General features: G+C 39.1%; 1 protein-coding gene across 3 annotated transcripts in view; it reads left to right on the forward strand.

Annotated features, from left to right (window-relative positions):
- The window catches only part of flna (filamin A, alpha (actin binding protein 280)), an 80682-nt gene that overhangs the window by 24925 nt on the left and 33082 nt on the right, over window positions 1-22675 (forward strand). For all 3 annotated transcript variants that reach the window (XM_055012607.1, XM_023265160.3, XM_023265159.3), the window contains exons 3-10: window positions 9039-9290; window positions 13075-13172; window positions 15485-15632; window positions 15728-15846; window positions 15935-16012; window positions 17494-17656; window positions 17728-17928; window positions 21656-21793. In XM_055012607.1, the coding sequence (XP_054868582.1) occupies window positions 9039-9290; window positions 13075-13172; window positions 15485-15632; window positions 15728-15846; window positions 15935-16012; window positions 17494-17656; window positions 17728-17928; window positions 21656-21793 (1197 nt within the window). The remainder of the gene's footprint in view (window positions 1-9038; window positions 9291-13074; window positions 13173-15484; window positions 15633-15727; window positions 15847-15934; window positions 16013-17493; window positions 17657-17727; window positions 17929-21655; window positions 21794-22675) is intronic.

Genomic DNA, 22675 nt, shown 5'->3' on the forward strand with positions numbered 1-22675 from the left:
ATTTTTAATGGAATATCTCCATAGGGGTACAGAGGAACATTTCCAGCAACCATCACTCCTGTGTTCTAATGCTACATTGTGTTAGCTAATGCTGTTGAAAGGCTCATTGATGATTAGAAAACCCTCGTGCAGTTATGTTAGCATGTGAATAAAAGTGTGAGTTTTCATGGAAAACATGAAATTGTCTGGATGACCCCAAACTTTTGAATGGTAGCATAAATACTGTCTGAGTTCAGGTTAACCACAACAAACACAAAACACACAAAAAATTGATTTGCTCCATGTGGAACCAATAATGCAGGCTTAAGTAAAAAAGTCCATGATTGAGCAACTCCCAAACTTCTACAGCTGCAGTCGTCCTGTAATGAAAGAGCTCAGCAGACACTCCAGCTAGCCTGTTTAGCTTCTAGCCTCCTTCTGTGATGGATGTCCTTGTGGCATCAAATTTAATCTTTAATTTTCAGAAATGAGATAAAGTGGGAAAGTGACTGTGACGGAGAGGAATGCCGGCCAGAGGGTGAGATAACGGAGAGTTTAGCCACTCGTTTGGGTCAAAATGGTTCACTTCCTGCCAGCTCATTATCATTAGCGTAGCTTCCTGTCTGCACAGGCAAAAGGAAACTGGTCAAGTGGATACTGGGGATTAGCTCAGTCCCATTCAGTACAGTGGTATTCCAGCTATTGCATTACATCAGAGTTGGAAAAATGCCCTGTGCCTCATGTTCAGATCGAACAAGCAGACATAAAGCGACATATTTTTTGGGTTATTTAACTAAATTGCATGTAAACAGCAATGACACTACATCCTGCAATCTCACAACATTATTTTTTTCTATAAAATATTCAAGAAAGCTGCACTGGCTTTTGTTTAGTTACAAGATTTTACCTACAAACAGCCGGCAGGAAACATGTCTGGAGGGCTTTTCCAGGCCTGAATCATATTTGCCAGGCCAAGAACTATCAATTACTTGGAAACCAGGATTGTGCTCTTATGCCTGATCGTAGCTCTTACATGTTTCCAGGAAGCTAACAGTTGATTAAAGCAGCATGGTATGTATTAAATGTCCTCATTCATCATTTTACCCCATGTCCTTCTCTCACCTCTGGCATCTAAAGCCTTTTCTTCTTCACCTATCCCCCTTCAAACCTCTCCTCAGTCAAATGCACATATCTCAGCCCATCCTCAGCGGGTGATGTTGTCAGAGTGGCCTTTAAAAATGTCCCACGCAGCACTTTTTTCACCCTTTTTTTTTCTTTTCTTTCTTGGCCCTTCCAAACCTCCCTTTTACCTCCCTTCCCTTCCCCAGTCCTGTCCTCCCTCCTCCCTCCTCGTCTGTAACCAGAGCCCAGAGAATGGGAGGGCTGCCAAGATCCAGTTTGCTTCTGCCCTTTTAAGGCTAAAAAACCAGGAGGAACTTTTTTCTTTTTTTCCAACTGAAGGGAGGGAGAGAGGGAGGATGACTGGAAGGAGTAGAAAGGAAGAGGAGGAAGTGTAGTAGCTCCAGTGTGGCTTGTTGGAGGAGGGAGGGAAACGAGAGGGAGCTGCAGGTCAAAGATTTTCAGCTTTTGGATGTAGCTGATTTCATGTCATTTTGTTGATCTTTACTCTGTATTACATAACGTAACACAAAGGCAGACTATATTAAAATGTGTGTGTTCTGTGTTCGATAAGGCCACTGTGGAATGTGTGACATTTCCTTCGTGTGCTTGGAATTTTTTCACTGCGAAAATCTATCTTTTTAGGCACACTGTATGTGCGTGTGGGCACCCTTTAACTATCACTGCATCTGAGCAGTCTGCCAACCATAAATTTGTTCAGTATGTGAGTCACAGGCTGTGAGGACAGAACTTCAGGAAAGATCTGGTAGGCTATACTAAAGTAAATCCCTCACCACTGTTGCAGTAAGTACAAAAATTACAGTTTAATCCAAGAATTATTTTAATGTAGTTTATGTATAATGCCAAGATAGAAATGTGCACACTTCAGCATTAACCCTCTGAGCTCCAAAAACAGCCACTAGTTTTGAAAAGTGTGAAAGATCTCCAAAATTATACCATTTATCAGAGCCAGAGACTGTAAAAACAGACAGAATTGCCAGACTTTCAACTTCCTGATGGTCCTCAACCCTAACCCGTTCCGTTGAGAAAATTAACGAAATCTAAGATTAAAATATTTCATCAAACACATTTTATTCTACATGTCTTATTTAACAATTTGCCCCAAAAACAGTGTTGGCTCAAACCAGATTTTGTAAAAAAGAAAAAAATTTTGTGTTCCATAGCCGTAGATGAATCAGCTGCGATCAATAGTTGGACATCAAAGATTCAGGGAGTTTTCAGCTTAACTGCAGGCTAGGTTTAAACAGAACAAAGATGAGACGAGGACTGGAAACAAATTCAAAATGAAATGGTTGTTAAATTTCTCGAGCACATGGAGTCACCGTTTTCCCCCAGTATTATTAACACAGATGAACAGTTTCCATAAACAATAATATGAAGAAATTCAACTTTTGCTTTGTTTCTGTGAATTGTTTGGGGTTTTTAACGGCTACGTATTTCTATTAGAAATTGGGATGATCTTAGCTCTCAATAGTCATACACTGGACATTTTCGAGCCATTTCTTAACCACTGACTCCTAGATTCACTGCTAAATCAGAGTACAGTATGAATTTGAAGAGCAGATAAAAGTCTCAGTAATACTAAGTTACTTGAATTTTGCTTTTTTCCTTTAACCAAACCGCTGCTGCAGTTGTGACTTGCTGTAATTTAATGGTTTCAAATTGTATTTGCATTTTAGACTAACTTGTTTGCCGTTGTTCGTACTTCTGCTGTTAATACTGTTACACCAACTTTTTATATATTTTGTATCCATTTTAATCGCCATTCTTGCCTGTACATGTGTTCTACCCAAATGTCACCATTTTGAGTGAACACCTTCACAGCATCCTGTTAAAGACCATTGTGATTGGTTTAAAGAACTACAAGCATGTCAGAACTAATAGCTACTCCCTTTAGCAGATTAATAATGAGGTGAAGTCAGACAGTTCTACACTGGGCTGCATCAGTGCTAGAGAATGGTCTGACTATGGAAGAATCAATGTCAACTAGAGTGAAAATATTCCTGTATTTATAGATAATCTGTCTCCTGGTGGTTCTGCAACTGTTTTTATGTTGTTATAATATGTTATACGGCTGGGGGTCTTGACTTACTTCGGAATTCCATTCCTTTGGCGCGACATAATACGATTTTTGCCGTAAGTCGAAACTCACATATGTACATAAGTACTTACGTCAGTCACCTACGCTAGTCCAGTGGTCTTCTGAAGCACTGCCATCAAAAGAGTCTGACTAATGCTTGGGAGCCATAATGAAGGGCAACAAGTTTCCAAAAAAACACCACAAGCGAAAGAAAGCGAATGTAGCACAATCCAATGTGCATACAAACAGCGAGTGTAAACAATGCCGTCTTCCTCGTATGTCACGTGATGACACATTTGTCTGCTCCGCTCGCCAACTAGTTCCCACGCAAAATTTGTTTTAAGGTTGCAAATGGCGTACATCGGAATGATGGATCAAAACTTTAATAAATTTTTGGGAGATGGTGACGTAGCCATGAAACGGCGTAGATCGAGGACTTTGTAAACCAAGGACCTACTGTATACACTACTGTTCAAATGTTTGGGGTCACTTAAAAATGTCCTTATTTTTGAAAGAAAAGCATTCTTTCATCTTCATTTTTTTCAATGAAGATAACATGAAATGAATCAGAAATACAGTCTAGACATCGTTAATGCGGTAAATGACTATTCTAGCTGGAAACAGCAGATTTTTAATGGAATATCTCCATAGAGGTAAAGAGGAACATTTCCAGCAACCATCACTCCTGTGTTCTAACGCTACATTGTGTTAGCTAATGGTGTTGAAAGGCTAATTGATGATTAGAAAACCCTTGTGCAATTATGCTAGCACATGAATAAAAGTGTGAGTTTTCATGGAGAACATGACATTGTCTGGGTGACCCCAAACTTTTGTGTGTATATGAATGAATATAAGAATACTGTTGTCAGGGCAGGGATAGATCTGATCCGGCTCTGCTGCTCGTCCTTCAGCCTTACAAGATCTCATGACTAATCGGCTCCAGATGTTGCAGTCCAACCTGAATATTGCACAGAGCCTTTCTCCTCTCTCCCTGCTCTCCCCCTTCCCTCCCCCCTTCAGGATGCTGGGATCGGGTCAGACTGTGGGTCAGGGGTTGTGATGATGTCATAGCGATGTCATGGGAGGGTTCGGCAGCGGGGGGTCGAGCCAAACGGATGAGTCATGGGAGTTTTGGGGGCAAAAAAAGAAGAACATCGACCACAGATGCACACTCACCCCATATGGTAGCCTCCACACAAACACACACACAAACTCGCACCGCCGAGGGGGACGAGGGGAGGGTTGTGAGTCAACGGAGGGGGGGAGTCGGCGGCGTCTGTGTCCGTATATGGGCTCCGTCAGGCTCGGATCGGTGTGGTCTTTCCGGGAATGCTGGCAGATTCCTTGCATGTTTAGTGGCTTTTGTGTGTGTGAGAGAGGCCTGAATCAAAGACTGTACACACACACACGCACACGCACACATACACACACACACACACACGCACACACACATACTACTGTTCAAAAGTTTGGGGTCACTTAGAAATGCCCTTATTTTTGAAAGAAAAGCATTTTTTTAAAATGAAGATAACATTAAATGAGTGATAAATCCAGCCTAGACATTGTTAATGTGGTAAATGACTATTCTATCTGGAAACAGCTGATTTTTAATGGAATATCTCCATAGAGGTACAGAGGAACATTTCCAGCAACCATCACTCCTGTGTTCTAATGCTACATTGTGTTAGCTAATGGTGTTGAAAGGCTAATTGATGATTAGAAAACCTTTGTGCAGTTATGTTAGCATGTGAATAAAAGTGTGAGTTTTCATGGAAAACATGGAATTTTCTGGAAGATGTCAAATTTTGAACGGTAGTGTATGTCAACTTTAACTCATTTAGAGCGACTTTGGCTAATGTGGAGCAGCTTTGACTAATATAGAGCAACTTTAACTAATTTTTGAGCAACTCTAAATAATATATACAGCAACTTTAAATCACTAAGAGCAACTTTAACTAATATCAACTTTAATTCATGTGACAATTAAAGAAAATTACAACTTGTGATGGCAGTTTTTCACCATTTATTGACTTTTTGTAGGCAAAAGATCAATTAAATTTACTGAAAAACATTAAAAGTAATCGTTACATCATGTGGTTTTGTTAACATTACGGTGTAGTTTGAGTGTATTTGTGCTGTGTTGGCTGACAGGCCGCTATGTGACACACCCCGGCTGTAGCTGATCTGCATTCCTGCTGCAAGTACCGACCTGTGCGCTCCATTTAAAACCTTCCTATTGGTACAAATGACGATTTATAACTTAGTTTTATCTCTGCCCTCAGGCAACATTTCTGTGTTCCTTCTCTCTTCTGTCTCTTTGTCCAAAACTACATCTTTCTTCTTGTTTTCAACAATTCCTGCATGAACTGAGTTGCCACTTGGTTGCCATGACAACAACCCCAGCTTGAGTTATCACCCTGTTTTTGTTGGAATTCAGACGGAACATATATCCAACACGTAGCTCTGCATGTAGGCAAATAACGCCTCTAACTTAAAGCCATCTGATATGTTTTTGTGTGCACTAGATTTCCTTTTTTTCTAACAGTATTTTTTTCTATGGTTTGCTGCTCCGCTCCTCATCTTAATCCTCCTCCCCCTTTTTCTGGTTTGGACCTCCATTCATCTCGACCCTGTCCTCAAACTCTTGGCCAAACAGCTCTCAGACCCTCCTCCAACAGGCTTTAAATATTCTTTTCAGTAGCCCCAGTCCCCCAACTGCAGCCCCAGCACTCTTATGTAAAAACATCTACAGGGGGGAAAAAAAAAGGATAATTCGAGGCCTTATTGTTGCTGAGGTTGAGCTGCTGTTGCTGGAAATAATTCCAGTCTAGACAAAAGTAGCCAAGAAATTAAGCTGACGACAGTGCAGAGTCAAAATAGACCGAAGCTTTCCTGTCCGAATGATATATGATGTTATTTTTCTGCCTTCTGAAACTCCAATTAGACTGTTGAAAAGTCTGACATACATATCTGCCATAAAATATCGCTTTCCAGACTCCCTGCAGAAGAAAACCCCACAGAGGCCCCATGATACACCCTTGATAGCCATCAGCACAGAGCCTCAGATCCTGACATGAACCAGAAATGTCTCCTTCTTAACTATGTTCTGATCACATCACTGAGAGGCACCGCTCCACCCTTTCCTCAAGACTGGACCTGAGCAGTCATCCTTCCCTATCGACTGCTTCTTGTGCAACATTTGTGCGCACGCCGTCATATTTAAGAGGGGTGGTGTGCTTCCTCATGCCCGGACTAGCTGCTGGTTGCATCACTTTCTCCTCTGCTTGCAGCGATGCGCATGGTTCAGACGTGAAAACCTCGAATGTAATTTAGAAGAAGCAAACATGGGACTACTTGTGTCATTTTGTCACAGTGTGATTGGTTCGTCAATAAGTGAGTCGAACCCTCTGAACCTCCAGAACCGGCAGATGGGTTTAAACGACATTAAAATTACACCTTTTACCAGATCCAGAAAGTGTAAAAACAAAGGAAGTTGTGAGATTTTTAACTTTCTGGCAGCTCTTTAGTTACTCCATGATGTGGTGTTTGGTCAGGGAACTTAACCATATGTAAACTTTAAAATTGTAATATTTCCCCAAAATCTCATGAAAATATTCATCAAAAATAAAATGTTTGCTCTAACCAAATTCTGTGAAAAACAAAAAATTATTTGCTCTTCAGAGTATCTGGAAAGCCTTTATTGATTCAGCTACAACCAACAGTCATGTGACAAAAATTCAGGGACTCTTTCAGCTGAACTGCAGGCAGTGTTGCACATAGCAGGTTAAAGTCAAAAACAACAATCAACATGAGTAATATTCTACTAATTGCCCACAGGTGTTACCAGTACTGGGAAAAATATTTTACTACTTACATTTTTAATAATTTTCCATGCTTATCTCCTTAACTCTGTTTTAACACTGCCTGCAGTTCAGCCGGAAAGTCTTTGAACTTTTGTCATGTGACATTTAGATTTTTTTACATAATCTAATTAGAGCAAACAGTATTTTTTTTGACAAATTTTAGGATGATTTCAATGAAATATCACAATTTTAAGCTTAAATTTGGTTATTTTTTCCAATAAAACCATATCTTATAGATGAGTAGTTCATGGACGGTCCAAAATATAAAAAACAAAACATGTTTTCTGTTTACAGTTTCTTTCTTTTAGTGAGTAAAAGGGTGGGGAAAAAGCCAAATAAAATCAATCTAATAAAACAGAATAAAATTAGAGGAAATATAGTAAGATCCAGATACAGAAAAAGTAGTAATTAATGAAATAAAAATGCAGGAAAGTGTAAATCAAGTTTTAATTTTGATTTGAAAATAGCTATAATCTCTCAGGACACACCCAGAGTTTGCCTTTTGTAAGAAATTAAATTGGATTTACACAGGGAGAGAGTTTAATAAATGAGGGTTTTATCTGTTTATTATTATATTATTATTTGTCTATTTACAATTCTTATTTCGTGAATGATTTGACCTCTAGGAGAAACGTACAGGTTGAAATGAAACCCAGGATGACTGAAGCCATTTAACACGTTTGTCTGTAATGTGATATAAAGCCAGAATTCAAATCTGAGCCAAAAAAACTACCACAAAGTCAGCAAACAGCCGTTATCTCTCCTCAGACCAGATCGTGGTCCATGATTTCTCAGTATACATCCCACTCCTTCTTTAAACAAAAAACTGAGCCATACATTAGATAGCAGAGAGCAGAGGCACTCCTGAGGGAAATGTGGAATTTGTAGCACAGATCATTAAACATCTTCAGTTCTGACCAAAGATCAAACACGAGCTGCAGAACTCCCTCCAGTCAACTCCTCTGCTCGCTTTAAATAAAGTAAATTAAAGGAGGGCTGAGTCTTGAAATCACTTCTGGAAATTCTTAAAATATATGTCCGATAAATCGGCCCTTAATGTTTTCACTAGTGGTGGGACACAATTAAAAAAATGTATCTAATTTGTAATGAATTAATTGCGATTAGTCAGAATTTTCTCAGATAGCAATATTTAACACAGTAAGCAAAGTTTTCAATTCAAGTATATTTTGGTTGACAACTGAATCGATGACTAGACATATGTGAACTTAAACAACAAAAATGTTCATGTTTCATTGATATTTATCTGCATTTTTCATGTCTACTACTTTGGTAGATTACTGCAGTTAAAGTTATTATATTCAACATTTTAAGACTTCTTGTAAGCTTAAGCCTTTTATGTGTCTTGAAAAGTGGTCTATTATGGGATGGCTACACTGTTAGCCGGTGCGAAGACTGTCGTAGCTAACATTAGCTCTGGTGCTAACAGCAACATGTTTTACATTGAGGTGATACCATCGGCTTGAAGTGCTGTGGTGATCAGAAAACTGTTTGTTGCACAATTTGCACACAACCAGGCTTTTATCCAAGCTGCCATCAGGAAGATTTTTACAAGAAAACTTTCTGCCCAACAAGCTCAATGTGGTCTCGTCTTCCTTCACTGTTCATCAAACTTTCTTGTTCGCTGACATCACTCCTGTACATCTTCTTCATGGCTGGAAAACAGACTTTAGGTTCATTACCTCCACCTACTGGGCTGGAGTGTTCATCAGTGTTACTGGTGTGGCAGAGATTAGGGGCCTGAGAAAGGTGCAATTAAATGCGTTATTTTTTTAACGCATAATTTTTTCTGTAATTAATTAATCGAAATTATCGCGTTAAAGTCCCAGTCCTAGTTTCCACTGAACTAAAATACATCTTAAATAATGACACTTTTTTCTGATCATGTTGAGTGGTGAGATGGTGAGTTTTTGGTTTCCTACAAATTTTAACCTGACTTTAAACCTGTCCCTCTGCAGACTCTAAAGCCATTGTGGATGGGAACCTGAAGCTGATCCTGGGTCTGATCTGGACCCTGATCCTGCACTACTCCATCTCCATGCCCATGTGGGACGAGGAAGAGGAGACGGACGACGGCAAGCAGAAGACGCCCAAGCAGAGGCTGCTGGGATGGATCCAGAACAAACTGCCCGAGCTTCCCATCACAAACTTCCACCGGGACTGGCAGACCGGCCGGGCCCTGGGTGCCCTGGTCGACAGCTGCGCTCCAGGTGAGGAAAAGTTTCTGGGAACGTCTTTATGGTCCTGGGTGTGGGACATGTTTGGTGTCTTTCAGAAAGACTAGAACATGTGTTTGTGTGTGATGTGCATGTGTTTTCCCAAAGCCAGAGATTGAAATTAACACCAGCCAAGTACAAACCCTTTGCTCTGCAGGATAAAGGCTGCGTTTTGATCTCTCACAAGTAATTCCTGATTTACGCTGTTGTTCCAAACAACCACACTAGAAGTTGGAGCTAAACACTGCTTCTCTTAGAGAGAAGGGAAAAGCTACACTACCATTCAAAAGTTTGGGGGTCACCCAGATAATATCATGTTTTCCATGAAAACTCACACTTTTATTCATGTACTAACATAACTGCACAAGGGTTTTCTAATCATCAATGAGCCTTTCAACACCATTAGCTAACACAATGTAGCATTAGAACACAGGAGTGATGGTTGCTGGAAATGTTCCTCTGTACCTCTATGGAGATATTCCATTAAAAATCAGCTGTTTCCAGCTAGAATAGTCATTTATCACATTAACAATGTCTAGACTGTATTTATGATTCATTTATTGTTATCTTAATTGAAAAATCTGCTGTTCTTTCGAAAACAAGGACATTTCTGACCCCAGATTTTTGAACTGTAGTGTATGCAATTTAAAAATGGGGATATCGACACACATTTTCAGAAAATCCCCCCCAGAGAGACTTTCATGCCGTTTCCTGTTTTGTGCGCATAAAAACACGGTTTAGTGAGAACTCGAGAGCAGCTGAATCCACACTTATCCATCAGAAAGGTGTGCAGGTTTCCAATTCTGACAAGCACAACACTAAATGGTAACAACACTAATCTACTAATGCTGCGAGCTAACGTTAGCCTTTGTCTTGTCTGTGAAGAAATGCAGCAGAATCACAACAGGAACATTTCAGAATGTGAGCATCACAAATGGCAAGGTGTTAATACAAAATTAGCAACTGAAACTCTGTCACCACATCAGGATGTCTGTGTTTGATCTACCCAGACAAATTTGAGATTATGTTTCAGTCTAGAACAAAGAGGATCAACACACCAACTGATATGAACAGTGTTTATATTATACATTTGTTCTGTTGTCTGACAACAAAAACAGAGAGATATGTAAATGAGAGCAGATTTATTGGGAATTCTGTGGTATTAAAATGTGAGCACAGAGAGCAGGAGAGAAGCAAATGGATGTAAAGTGCTGCAGAGTAGTTTTCTCTTCAGGTGTTTGTGTAAAGCTGTTCTGGTATGCTATCGAAACTCTGCACAGTTTACCAACCACATTTTTTGTTCTGTTATTACTTTAAAGCACTTCCATTCGTTCGAATCTTTGGATCCGATTAGGACTTTGCTGCTGCTGTCATCACCTAAAACTGCAGCTCACCAGTGACTGAGCTAAAAGCGTAGTTGAGATGGATCATTCCAGAATTGGAGGACATTTGGGCTTCAGATTTTTTGAAAAATAAATCTTCTTTTTTACAATTTTCTGCCCTATATTCATCAATAATAGGTAATAAACTATCAAAGGCTTGATTGGCTCAGCTTACACATCAATGGTACCATTGCTAACAGGGTTGTTGTGGGACACACGTTCCATCCACAATAATTATTTTTTAAAATATTATGTTGATTAAAAAAAAATGTTCCCACAATTACAAGAGACATCAATGATGAAATGATACCGAAAAAGGAGATTTAAATTTCATTTGAACTGTTTTATTTGAGATTCAGTTTGGTCATCGGGGGGTGGGACAAGAGAAAAATGGTATTTTAGTGGGAACTCCAGACTTATTTTATATTTTTAAAAATATTTTCAAATGTTCTTTTCTCCTAGTTTTTTTAGATTTGGTCTCAGAGCAATTAAATTTGCACAACTACTGCATGTTTTAGTATTTTGTACATGGATTATTTGAAATTTGATGAGTGGGACGTAAAATGTCCTCCAATTCTGGAATGACCCAGATACTGAAGAGAAATGTTTCTTCCAATTAACTGAAGTAAAAAATAAACATGCACGGTTGAAAATATCAATCCTGATGCAGTTTAATTGAATATGCTGACTAATCACAACAGCTCTGCACGCGGCAGTGATCGACAGGTGCAGATCTGAGGTCAGTTGAGTGCGTAATTCTCATCCCAGTGAGTAAACGCTGAGGCCAGGGGTGAGGAAGGGGAGTACTGAGCCTTCCCATTATGGTCCGGTGAAATCAGGAAAGTGGGCAGAAGGGAGGAGCTGGGTGGGAGACGAGGAGTCGGCAGGGAGGAGGAGGAGGGATGTAGGTGAAGGAATAGAGGAGGTTTCTGTTTACATGCTCAGGATGTTTGGCATACCTGTGGATCACCAGCAGCCTCGAGCTGCAGATAAGGCTTCAACAAAAGCTCTGCATTTCCCTCCAGCCAACAGATTTCCAACACTGTCCAAAAATAACAAGTTAGAAACAAGAAAATAGACGCTGACATCAACAAACTGCCAGAATACGCTTCGTACGGGTTTCACTCATCTGTTGGATAATTTCAAGGGCAGACATCTTGAGGAGCCACATGGACGACCCTACACCCAATTATTTCTGCAGATTCACCTTGGATTAAAGATTAGACGTGTTTTTCATTCTCTCTTTATCTTGTGGGTGCCGTCAAGGCTGGAACACGCTGGTCATAATTAAACAGATGGACGAAAACACAAGACGCTCTCAGTTTCTTTGTACGACGAGGTTCATGTTGACCTAAACGTCCACAAATCTAAAAAAAAATACCATTTTACTGTGTCAGACTGAAGACACTTCATCCATCTTATGTGTTCAAAAAGGTGAATCTCCTTTCTTCTGCTGCACAGTAATCCATTAACGTTTTCATGACGATCAACTTTCTGAAACCTAAGCAGCTTCTGAGCATTTTTTTTGCACACTGTGCTGTCATTTTTCACTGCAATATCAAGTCCTGCACCTCTATGGAAACGGTACAACCACGAAGAAATAGAACTCAAAAATGTCTCATCTTCAGTATAATGCACACATAACATAAATCATAAAGAAAGGAAAAACTAAAGTTGAATTTCTTCCATTATTCATTTGGCAAAAAACACCTGGAATCAGTATTCACAGCATTTTTCTGAGTGCCCACAGGTGTTACTAATACTGGAAAACAATCCCCAGCCATTTTACTACGAACATTTTACAGTTATTTCTGTACTTGTCTTCTATCTGCTCTGTTGTGAACACAGCCTGCAGTTCAGCTAAAAGTCCCTGAATATTTGTCATGTCACTGTTTGTCATTAATGGCTTCTCAGTTTCACGAGGAGAGCAGAATCAGTTTTGTTTTACAGATTTTTATTAAAGCAAATTGTTTATTTTTGGCATTTTTTAAAAAAGGAGACCTATAGAATAGTGATTTTGATTAAATATCCTGGTTTTAAGGTTAAGTTTTTCCAGATGAAACCAAAAACCAGTCATGATTAGTTCAAGGACTGTTGGAAAGTTAAGATTCCAATAATTTAATCCTGTTTTTATTGTTTTGTATCTCTAATAAATGGTTTCATTTAGCAATTTTCAATTAAAAAAACCTTTCAAACCCACCAGCAGATTATGAACCTCTTAGGATTATTTCTGTGTGTGTATCTCTAATAACAAAAACACCTTTTATTACATTTTAAATTTTCAAAATAGAACTCTGCATAGTAATTATATTAAAATGCTATTTTGTCATGAATGGTGAATTACTGCCCCACTCTTTCCTGTAGTAAACCCAGCTAACCTCTTCTCTTTGGTGCAGGTTTGTGTCCTGACTGGGATCAGTGGGATCAAACCAAACCAGTGGACAATGCTCGTGAGGCCATGCAGCAAGCCGACGACTGGCTGGGTATCCCACAGGTAAAACAAACATTCCACTTACATCGCACCAATAAGAAAAAAACAGAAATCACACATTCTTTCTCAAGTTAATTTGAATTTATAAGAAGAACTTGGTCTTATACTGCATATAAAAGATGGATGTAGCCTCTGGAACTGACAACTGAAGCAGAACCTGCACTCTTTCTAACAGCCAGCAGGGGGCGACACCTCTGATTGCAGAAAGGAGTCATTGTGTAGAAATCTGATAAAATTACCCTACTTCTTAGTTGATTTCTTACCTTGATAAATGTTTTCCTAATGAGTTTATGGTCTTTATTGCTTGTTTAAATTCTCCTTCAATACGGATTGTTGTTTATTTTGTATTTTTGGTCCCATTTATAGTTAAATAGACGACAAAGTCGAGCAGGGGTGTCAAACATACACAAATTTCTGTCTCTGATAAATAGATTTTCTTTGAGAGCTCTCAACATTAATCAAAATTAAATTAAAATGTCATGCTGTAGGGGGTCCAATCCGGCCCGCGGAACAACTTTTGACATGAAGTGCAATTTTTCAGTAAAAGTGACTGTTTTATATTAAATTTGTCTACTGTACTGCCACGACTTTCGTGCCTTTATATACATATTTATATATAAATTTAGTACATTTGCAAGACACGGGGACGACTGAACCTTCTTTCTTTATAGTTCCCATTGTACAGTGTGGTGATCAGGATTACTACACAGATGTGTAAATGAGTGTAAATTTAAAATAATGTCTAAATCTTCAAAAATTGTTTTGATCATAAAGTAAAATACTATATTGTTCAGTTCCAGGTACCTGAGACTAAATGTTTTGTGCTTTTATAGACACTCTGTGATCTGTAAGTTGTAATGTCTAAATGATAAACTGAAGCATAATGTTGTTGAAATTGCAATTATTTTTCTTAAGAAATTTCAGGTTGTTCATTAAACGTAAACATTTTCAGAATGTACTTTTTTGCACTGAACCAAAGGGAAACATTTAGAGTTGTTGTTATTTATGGGTTATTATGCTGTGATTTTACTGGTCTCTTGAGATCAAATTGTGTCTGAATGTGGCCCCTGAACTAAAATGAGCTTGACACCCCTAAAGTAGAGTATACCTCATACCTCCACATGTTTATCCAGACCTGCTGGGGACTAAACCCACTCGGCCACTACTGCTTAATCTTTGCCCCTATGCAAATAATTCCTGCAGGTGAAAATCCTTAGCTTTCAGAAAATATTAATCCAACATGTGGAAATAGTCCACCTGTTGATTATTACATATTTGATGCTCGAGGCAGGGTTTTCATTTGGTTGTTTTCATGGAATTTGTTAGAAATGTAGAGAAATAAAGAAAAATGACAGATTTTTCCATCTTTGACACTAGAGGCAGTTGTTTTGATTAATAATCCATCAGTCCATCCATCCATCGGTTAGAAAATGGTGTAAAATGGTTGTTCAACCCTAAAAGTACCCCAAAACAGAATATTTGACGTGTAAAATAAGCCCAGAGGATGTTTAATTTCTACATTTTTAGTGTATTTATTGATCCTATAAGGAGAAATTGTCTTTTTTACATGTGGAAGCTTGTTAGGAACCTGGAGCATACAGGGTTAAAGGTTCAAGGGCCCAACACTGGCAGCTGGCCGACCTTCTGATCAGTAGCCCAGAGCCTTAACCGCTGCATTTTTTTAGTTGAATAATGACCTGAATATCAAAATTGATAGTTATATAGTGGAGCTGAGTCCTTGAGAGAATCTTAACTCCCACATTTTCTCCTTTTTTACTTTTAAACAGAATGAAATGTTCAGCCTCTAATGGGGAAATTTTGATCTGAATTCACCAGATTCAGTTTTGCTTTCACTGTATGTTTGGCTGTGGGGTTCTGTTGCCTGTCTGACAGCGTTCTGTTGGCATGGTTGGCACAACATAGCGTGCTGGCAGTTGTTCTCTGTGGTCGCTGCTGTTTCCGCCTTTAGGTCTGCTTCTGCTAAGAAACTGGCTTTGTCCGTCCCCCTGCTGCCTCTGTGGGTTTGTAAAATCAAACGGCGAGCATGTCTGTATGAGTGGCTGCCTGCCGGTTTGCACGACAGTCTGTCTCAGGTACTTTCTAAACTGAGGTGGAGGTTGGTGTTGTGGTTTAGATCTCCAAATCACAACATGACTCAGTTGATTATTGTGGGTAATAGTCTCCACGGCAACTAATCAAGCCCTGCTCCTGGCTGCACAGCTGTAGTCTCTCTTCTCTGTTAGCGGCAAATATGCTAAGTAAGGGGAATAAAACTGTCCTCGCATTCGAAAAACATTTTTGTTCTTGTCTCCCAGGTGATAACCCCCGAAGAGATCGTTGACCCCAACGTGGACGAACATTCAGTCATGACCTACCTGTCCCAGTTCCCCAAGGCCAAACTGAAGCCCGGCGCTCCTCTCCGACCCAAACTCAACCCCAAGAAGGCCCGAGCCTACGGACCAGGTACAAACACACATCTGCAGCTATGCTTCAACACGTTTCCAGACCCAGAAACTGTAATTTGCTTACATGAAATCGTCTAACTCTGCTCCCTGAAGGTGTTGAGCCTGTCGGTAATGTTGTGATGAAGAAGGCTGTGTTCACCGTGGAGACCATCAGTGCAGGAATGGGAGAGGTGCTGGTTTACGTGGAGGATCCTGCAGGACACAGAGAGGAGGTTTGCCGACTTTTGAACTGTTCAGTCTTTCTGAGTTACTGTGTTGTAACTTTCATTGTTTTGCTAACTTTTTCCAAATTTCTTCCAGGCTAAAGTGACGGCCAACAACGACAAGAACCGCACCTACTCTGTCTTCTACATCCCTAAAGTTACAGGCATGCACAAGGTAAGTTAAGGACATGGTGAATGCAAAAGATATTAAGGGGCCATGCAGAATTGTGCTTAAAGTTGGTGATAAACATTTATATTTACCCAAGTACAATTTTGAGATATTTGAGTATTCCCATTTTGACAGCTGGAGGTCCAAGATGCAGATTAGTTTCTAAAATAAAAACCACTTGATGCACTCTATAGCCAAAAAGAACTGAATCCCGAAAGTTGTATTTACTCGACTTTTCTTCTAAAAAAACATCTTTCTCAGTGTTTCAGCAGTATTTCAACCTGTTTTCTACATAAATCTTAAGTTATTTAACCTCCTGAATGCCACACTACCAGTGGAGGTAGCATTTTTGTTGAGCTTAATTTCCAATTTAGTAGAGCTTCAGCTGATCATTTTAAAAACATATTCAAGTGTCACGGACTCATTGCTTCAAGGCTGTTTGCCTAATTGTGTAAGTAAAAACTGCATTTTTTTAAAACTCCCTCTAGCCTCATGACGAGGACAAGAAGACTTTTAAAATCCTTCTGATCCTTAGAGCCCAAAGCGGCCCAGTTTGGTTTGCAGCTGCAGAGCTGTTAATTTAATTTTAGGATGTTTTTTCAGGTGGAAATTCACTAAACCTGCTCAAGAGGTAAAGGAATCTGTATAATTCTTCCACCCCAGCTGGATGTCAGAGTCAGGGAATTAAAGGCGTGTGGGGAAAAATAGTAATCTTAAAAATATATTGGATTATTTGAATGGCTAGAAAAATAGATTTACTGCATTTTAACTGTACGGTAACACATTCAGTTAGCGACGGACCAGTCAGCTGGCACAGGCTAGTCTCTAGTTATTATTGGAGACTCCATACTTCAGTACAGTTCCAAATACTTAATTTATAAATCAGAGGCTCATGATGCCAGCATCAGTTCCTCAGAAGCGTTGTTTCTGAAACCCTAGAAGGCTAAATCTGTGTTTTTGAGGCGGTGATTTTTACACTGCTGCTCTAACGTGGTTATTTAGATGACATGATGTGTCTTCTAACATATGAAAACACTCCCTGTGGACGTATTAATAAGGTGATAAAGTTGCTTTTCACCAAAGAAGGGCAAACATTAACTGACATCATGGTGAAGTAGGAAAGATCTTATTTTGAGAAGGTGTTTGTGGATAAACAATGAGATAGTTATTTTTAATGAGTGACTGCAGGGGGATCGCCAAGACTTTTTAAGATCTTTTTACCACCAGGATGGAAATGTCTACTGCAGCACAATCCACTGTCACAAAGATCTTGCTTTTAGCTCAAGACATAACATTTTGAAACTAACACAATACCTGGAACTAGAGAAAATATTTGCTAATTTGTGACTATGAATTGAGGACTTGAATACCATTGCAGGACTTTGAAGAAGCTGACTTTGATGCATTTTGAAGACCTGCAGATGTCTTTTAAGGGTAACCAGAGGGCTCCAAATGTTGTTTTTCACTCTCTCCTTTCTGTTTTGTAGGTGACTGTGCTGTTTGCAGGGCAGCACATCTCTAAGAGCCCCTTCGAGGTGGAGATCGGCATGGCTCAGGGAGACTCCAGCAAGGCCACGGCCCAGGGACCAGGCCTGGAGCCGTCAGGAAACATCGCCAACAAAGCCACCTACTTCGACGTCTACACAGCAGGTAACGTATCATCCACATGAGCGAGCTTTGATGTGTTTTGTCTTGCGGTTTTAATGATTTGTTTGTCTCAGGTGCCGGCGTTGGCGAGGTGGAGGTGGTGATCATGGACCCAACCGGCAAGAAGAACACAGTGCCGTGCACCATCGAGGATAAAGGCAACAGCAGCTACCGGTGCACCTACAAACCCACACAGGAGGGTCAACACATCGTCTACGTCACCTTCGCTGGTGGTCAGATCAGCAAGAGTCCCTTCACAGTCAACGTTGGAGAAGGTAGGAGTTACAGGTTCAATCACCTGCTGCACTCTCACTGGAAAATTCAATCCGTGAAAGTCCAAATTGGCCACATTGACAACAGTATATTTAAATATTTGCTAAATCTGCTGTTTTAGTTCCTCTCTTGTGTCTAATTGTGAGCTGTCTTTTCCTGCTGCTGCTCTCATCCCTTTCTTCTCTTCGATAGAGACCTGGTGGTATCTGTCCTCTCTTTGGAGTTGCCTCTTCCTTCTGCTGTCATTTCCTGTTTCCTTGGATCTCTCTTGGGTACCCGCTTTGTGTTTGTGTTAACGACTGCATGTGTGAGTGGTTGAGGGTCGTGCAGAGCTGAATCTGTAAATCAAAAGCTCCTGGAACAGAGGCTAAGTGCTGTTTCGGCAGGTCAGGAGAGAGAAAAAGTCAAATAAAGCAGCCAGAAGTCCACATTGCAACGCTAAACAAAACAACTGACTCTTTATTGTTGGTTTTCCCTTCACTTCTCTGTCATTTAGTTGCTTCCTTTTCATTTATGGATTAATATGAATGAGGAGGAAATGGAGTTAATACCAAAAATTCTATGTAAAACCACAAAAAGCAAAGAAACTGAACTGAATGAATCCAGAAGAAACAAACAACTAAGTTTAGTCAGAGATGAAAAGGACACAGCACACAACATTAACTCTCTGAATTACAAGGAACACTTTCTGGGTGTTTTTCTTGCCCCTGACACATTATTACTACTTAATTTTGGCTCATTTTTCACTGCAATATAAAGTCTGAAACAACCATGAGTAGAAGAAGAGAGAACTGAAAAAGGTCTTTTGTAAAGTATGACACAGTTTTAATGCTATAAATCATGAAAAAAGAAAAGTGAAAGTTGAATTTCTTTGGTTAGTTATTTTACAGATAAATAAATAAATAGAATCAACACGTGCAACATGTTTTCCAAGTGTTCACAGGTATTACCAATATTCAGAAAGAATAAATTGGAGACTCTACAGCTGGTAATATTTTTAGCTGGTTTCTATACTTGTCTCCTATCAGCTCTGTGTAAACACAGCCTGCAGTTCAACTGAGACGTTCCTGAATTTTTGTCATGTGACTGTTGCTCGTAGCTGAGTCACTAATACGTTTCTGGTAGCCCCGAAAAAGCACAGAATTTAATTTCTTTACTGAATGTGGTTATTGCAAATGGCTTATTATTTCGTGAATTTTGAAACAAGGCATGTAGAATAAAATGATTTTGATGAATCGGCATGATTTGAGGCTTAAATTTGAATAATTTTACCAATAAATCAGCATAAATCTTTTGTATAGATGAAAAATTAAGCCAACGTTTCTGTTTTTAAAGTTTCTGGCTCTGATTAATGGTGCCGTTTTGACAGATTATTAAATACAACATGCCTTTTTAACATGCCAGCAGGTTTGGGTATAAAGAGTTAATTATTAAACATAATTTGTAGCACAGATTCAGCCCTGGCCTTGTGACCATGCGCTATACGTATCATACTGCTTTACTTTCTATGGGTGTTTTTGTGGAATTGCACGTCTTCACTGGTGACTAATTTCCCCTCTGCAGATGCACTTTGTGTGTGTGTGTTGTGTGTTTCTGTGTGTGTGAGCTGCCTGTAAAGCTCTAAACTCAAAATGACTCAAGCATCCGCAGTCCTTGGTCTCCTTTTTAGGAGTTTTCAACACATTCATGAGGAAATTCTCCACTAAAAAAGTCACAAACACATTATTCTCCCATTTAGATGGAAGAAAACCACCATTAGGCTTCATTGTCTGTTTGAACAGGAAACTGGACTCATTTCTTCTGGTTCACTTGTAGTCATAAATTTGCACATGGACTCTGTTTACGAAGAGCTGATCTTCATGTCATGCTTTCAATATAGCTGTTTGAATAATGATTACTGTATTTTAGAGATTAAAATAACAGATTTCGAAGGATTGCAATCAGATTTTGCCTCTCTGAGAGATAACTTGACATTAAAATTACATTTATGTGTCCAGATGTCTTGTAGTAAAACTACAGAGGGCTTCCTAATAACACGTTTTTTTTAAAGCTTGAAACTAATGATTGTCTTATTTGTCAATAAATGATTTCAGTTGTGTCATAGATTATAAATAGGCCGGTTGATAAGAAAACATGTTGAGGTGCCTTGTTGTAAAACAAAAAACATTCACAATACTTAACTGTTTAACAGTGTGGCAGTTATAGGGTGAATGATAAAATGTAGGTTTGAAAACACTCATCAAGGCTGCATTTTAAAGGTTGCTAAGTAATAGTATCTCAGCGCAGCTTTGGCTTTTTCTAGACTTAAAAGTCAAACTATCTAATTAGTCAATCACAGTTTTCAGAATATCAGCCGGTTTTAATCTATAACATCTTCATAAAAAATGCTTCATTAGAAAGTGTGCTATATATTGTGATAAACTGCCTTCAATAATGAAGTTAAAAAAAAATTTGAACTACCGATGCTGTAGTCTATCTAGTGGATACACCTCAGCTTTAATTATGTAAAGGTCACATGTATCTATAAATGAATGGCATTAGGTGTATTTGTGTTAAGTTTTGCTCTGTCTCAAAACAAAGATAACCTATGAATTAATACATATCCCCTTTCTGGTAGATTAATGTTATTGGTGTCTTTATTTTGAATGCTGTTGTGGTTGTACGAGTTCTGCAAAGACTCAGACTCAATTTTAATTGTTATTCTAACCAAAACGAAACAGTTTCACAGGTCTCGGTTTGTAGCGTGAGATTTTTATAAACAAAAATATACACACTACCTTTTAAAAGTTTGGAGTCACTTAGAAATGTCCTTATTTTTGAAAGAAAAGCGGTTTCTTCTCAATGAAGATAACATTAAATGAATGATAAATCCAGTGTAGACATTGTTAATGTGGTAAATGACTATTGTAGCTGGAAACAGCTGGTTTTTAATGGAATATCTCCATAGAGGTACAGAGGAACATTTCCAGCAACCATCACTCCTGTGTTCTAATGCTACATTGTGTTAGCTAATGGTGCTGAAAGGCTAATTGATGATTAGAAAACCCTTGTGCAGTTATGTTAGCACATGGATAAAAGTATGAGTTTTCATGGAAAACATGAAATTGTGTGGGTGACCCCAAACTTTTGAACATTAGTGTATGTAAAAGAAACACTTTATTGTATTATAATGAACTACAATAAAGGAAATAAAACTAAAGTAGACATATAGTTAAGGTAAACATGAAAATAAGGTAGACATACAGCTAAGTGCTACGCTAAGGAGCAGCTGGGCCAAACATCAAAATAGATTTTAACATAACAAAATATAAAACCACTAGTTTCTGTTCCTGGAGGACGTTCAACTCAGCAGCTCCTCTTCTCTACACTCTGAATGAGGCGATATGACGGATACAGATAGGGATAATGGCTTCCTTCTTTTACTATAAATTCACTCTGCTGGATCAGATATGCAGATGTGAGGCTCTGTAGGAGTACGTGAGCTACGAGGAAGGAGAAAGTCGACGGTTAAAAACATCCCAGAAAGCTTCCCAGCGGCCCCCCGAGCGATCTGGATGTAATATTTGGATGGAAATTGTTTCAGTGTCACATCATTCACCCCACACCTCATTCCTCTTCTCCCCACTGAAACCACCGCTCGGCTTGCATGTGGTCATAGCGTTGGAATCACAACGTTCGGTTTGCTGCTTCTTCCTCTCTGACTTTGTTGTTGTGTTTCTCCGTCCACAGCGTGCAACCCCAGCCTCTGCAGAGCGAAGGGTCGCGGTCTGCAGCCGAAGGGCCTGAGGGTGAAGGAGACGGCAGACTTCAAGGTTTACACCAAAGGCGCCGGCACCGGAGAGCTCAAAGTCTCCATCAAGGGCCCCAGTGAGTTCCTCTATGAATGACTGTTTGGATTTTAACATCACTCGAGGCTAAGACTATGAACCCATTTAATGAATATGTTAGTCAAAGTCAAATTTATTTATAAGAGTTGAACCACAGCGCTGTACAACTAGAATAGCAGGCCATAAAACACAATAAACCGCAGCAACCAGAGGACAAATCTAAATAAAAGGCAGTAAAATAATGAGATTGAAAACATACAACCCAATGAGAGATGGAGTCAGGATGTCGAGCTGCTTGAATCGAATGCCAGTGAGAGGTTTCGGTCTTCAGCAGCGACTCTAAAGAACATCCAAGAGCATCTTCAGTCCTCAAATCAGAGTGTAAATGTCAGGAGTTCTGTTAAAGTGGTTCCAACCCATTTAAAACCTGAAAAACAAAAGCAGCATTTTAAATCATTCCATTTTTACGCAATTTATGCTCAACCGTCTTTGATTTTCCTGAAATTTTATAGCATAAATTAGGGATATTTATGAATATGTTTGTGAATTTTTATTTGTTGTGTTTTTTTTTTTTTGATTGCCCGTCAACTTACTTTCAGCGCCTTTTTAGTACATTAAACTTTAAAGCTGTTTAAACAACAATATTTCAAGTACTATTGAAGATAAAAGCCGGAAATGTTCAGTTATTTCTCATTATGTCATTGATTAAGAATCTGTAATATTGGACAAGTAGATGAAATAATCTCCTTTTATCGGGGAGCTAAAATCTAAAAAAAAAATTTAGCACCATGAAAAGTCATATATGAACAAAAAATTGTTAATATACAAGTCAACTAGCGATATTTTCTGAACTATATCTAGCTGCATGTCACAATAGTGCAAAACATATAGAATACTTTATGATGTGTAATACTTGGTCATA

Source organism: Amphiprion ocellaris, chromosome 8, assembly GCF_022539595.1.
Source record: "Amphiprion ocellaris isolate individual 3 ecotype Okinawa chromosome 8, ASM2253959v1, whole genome shotgun sequence".
In the NCBI taxonomy this organism is placed as follows: Eukaryota; Metazoa; Chordata; class Actinopteri; family Pomacentridae; genus Amphiprion; species Amphiprion ocellaris.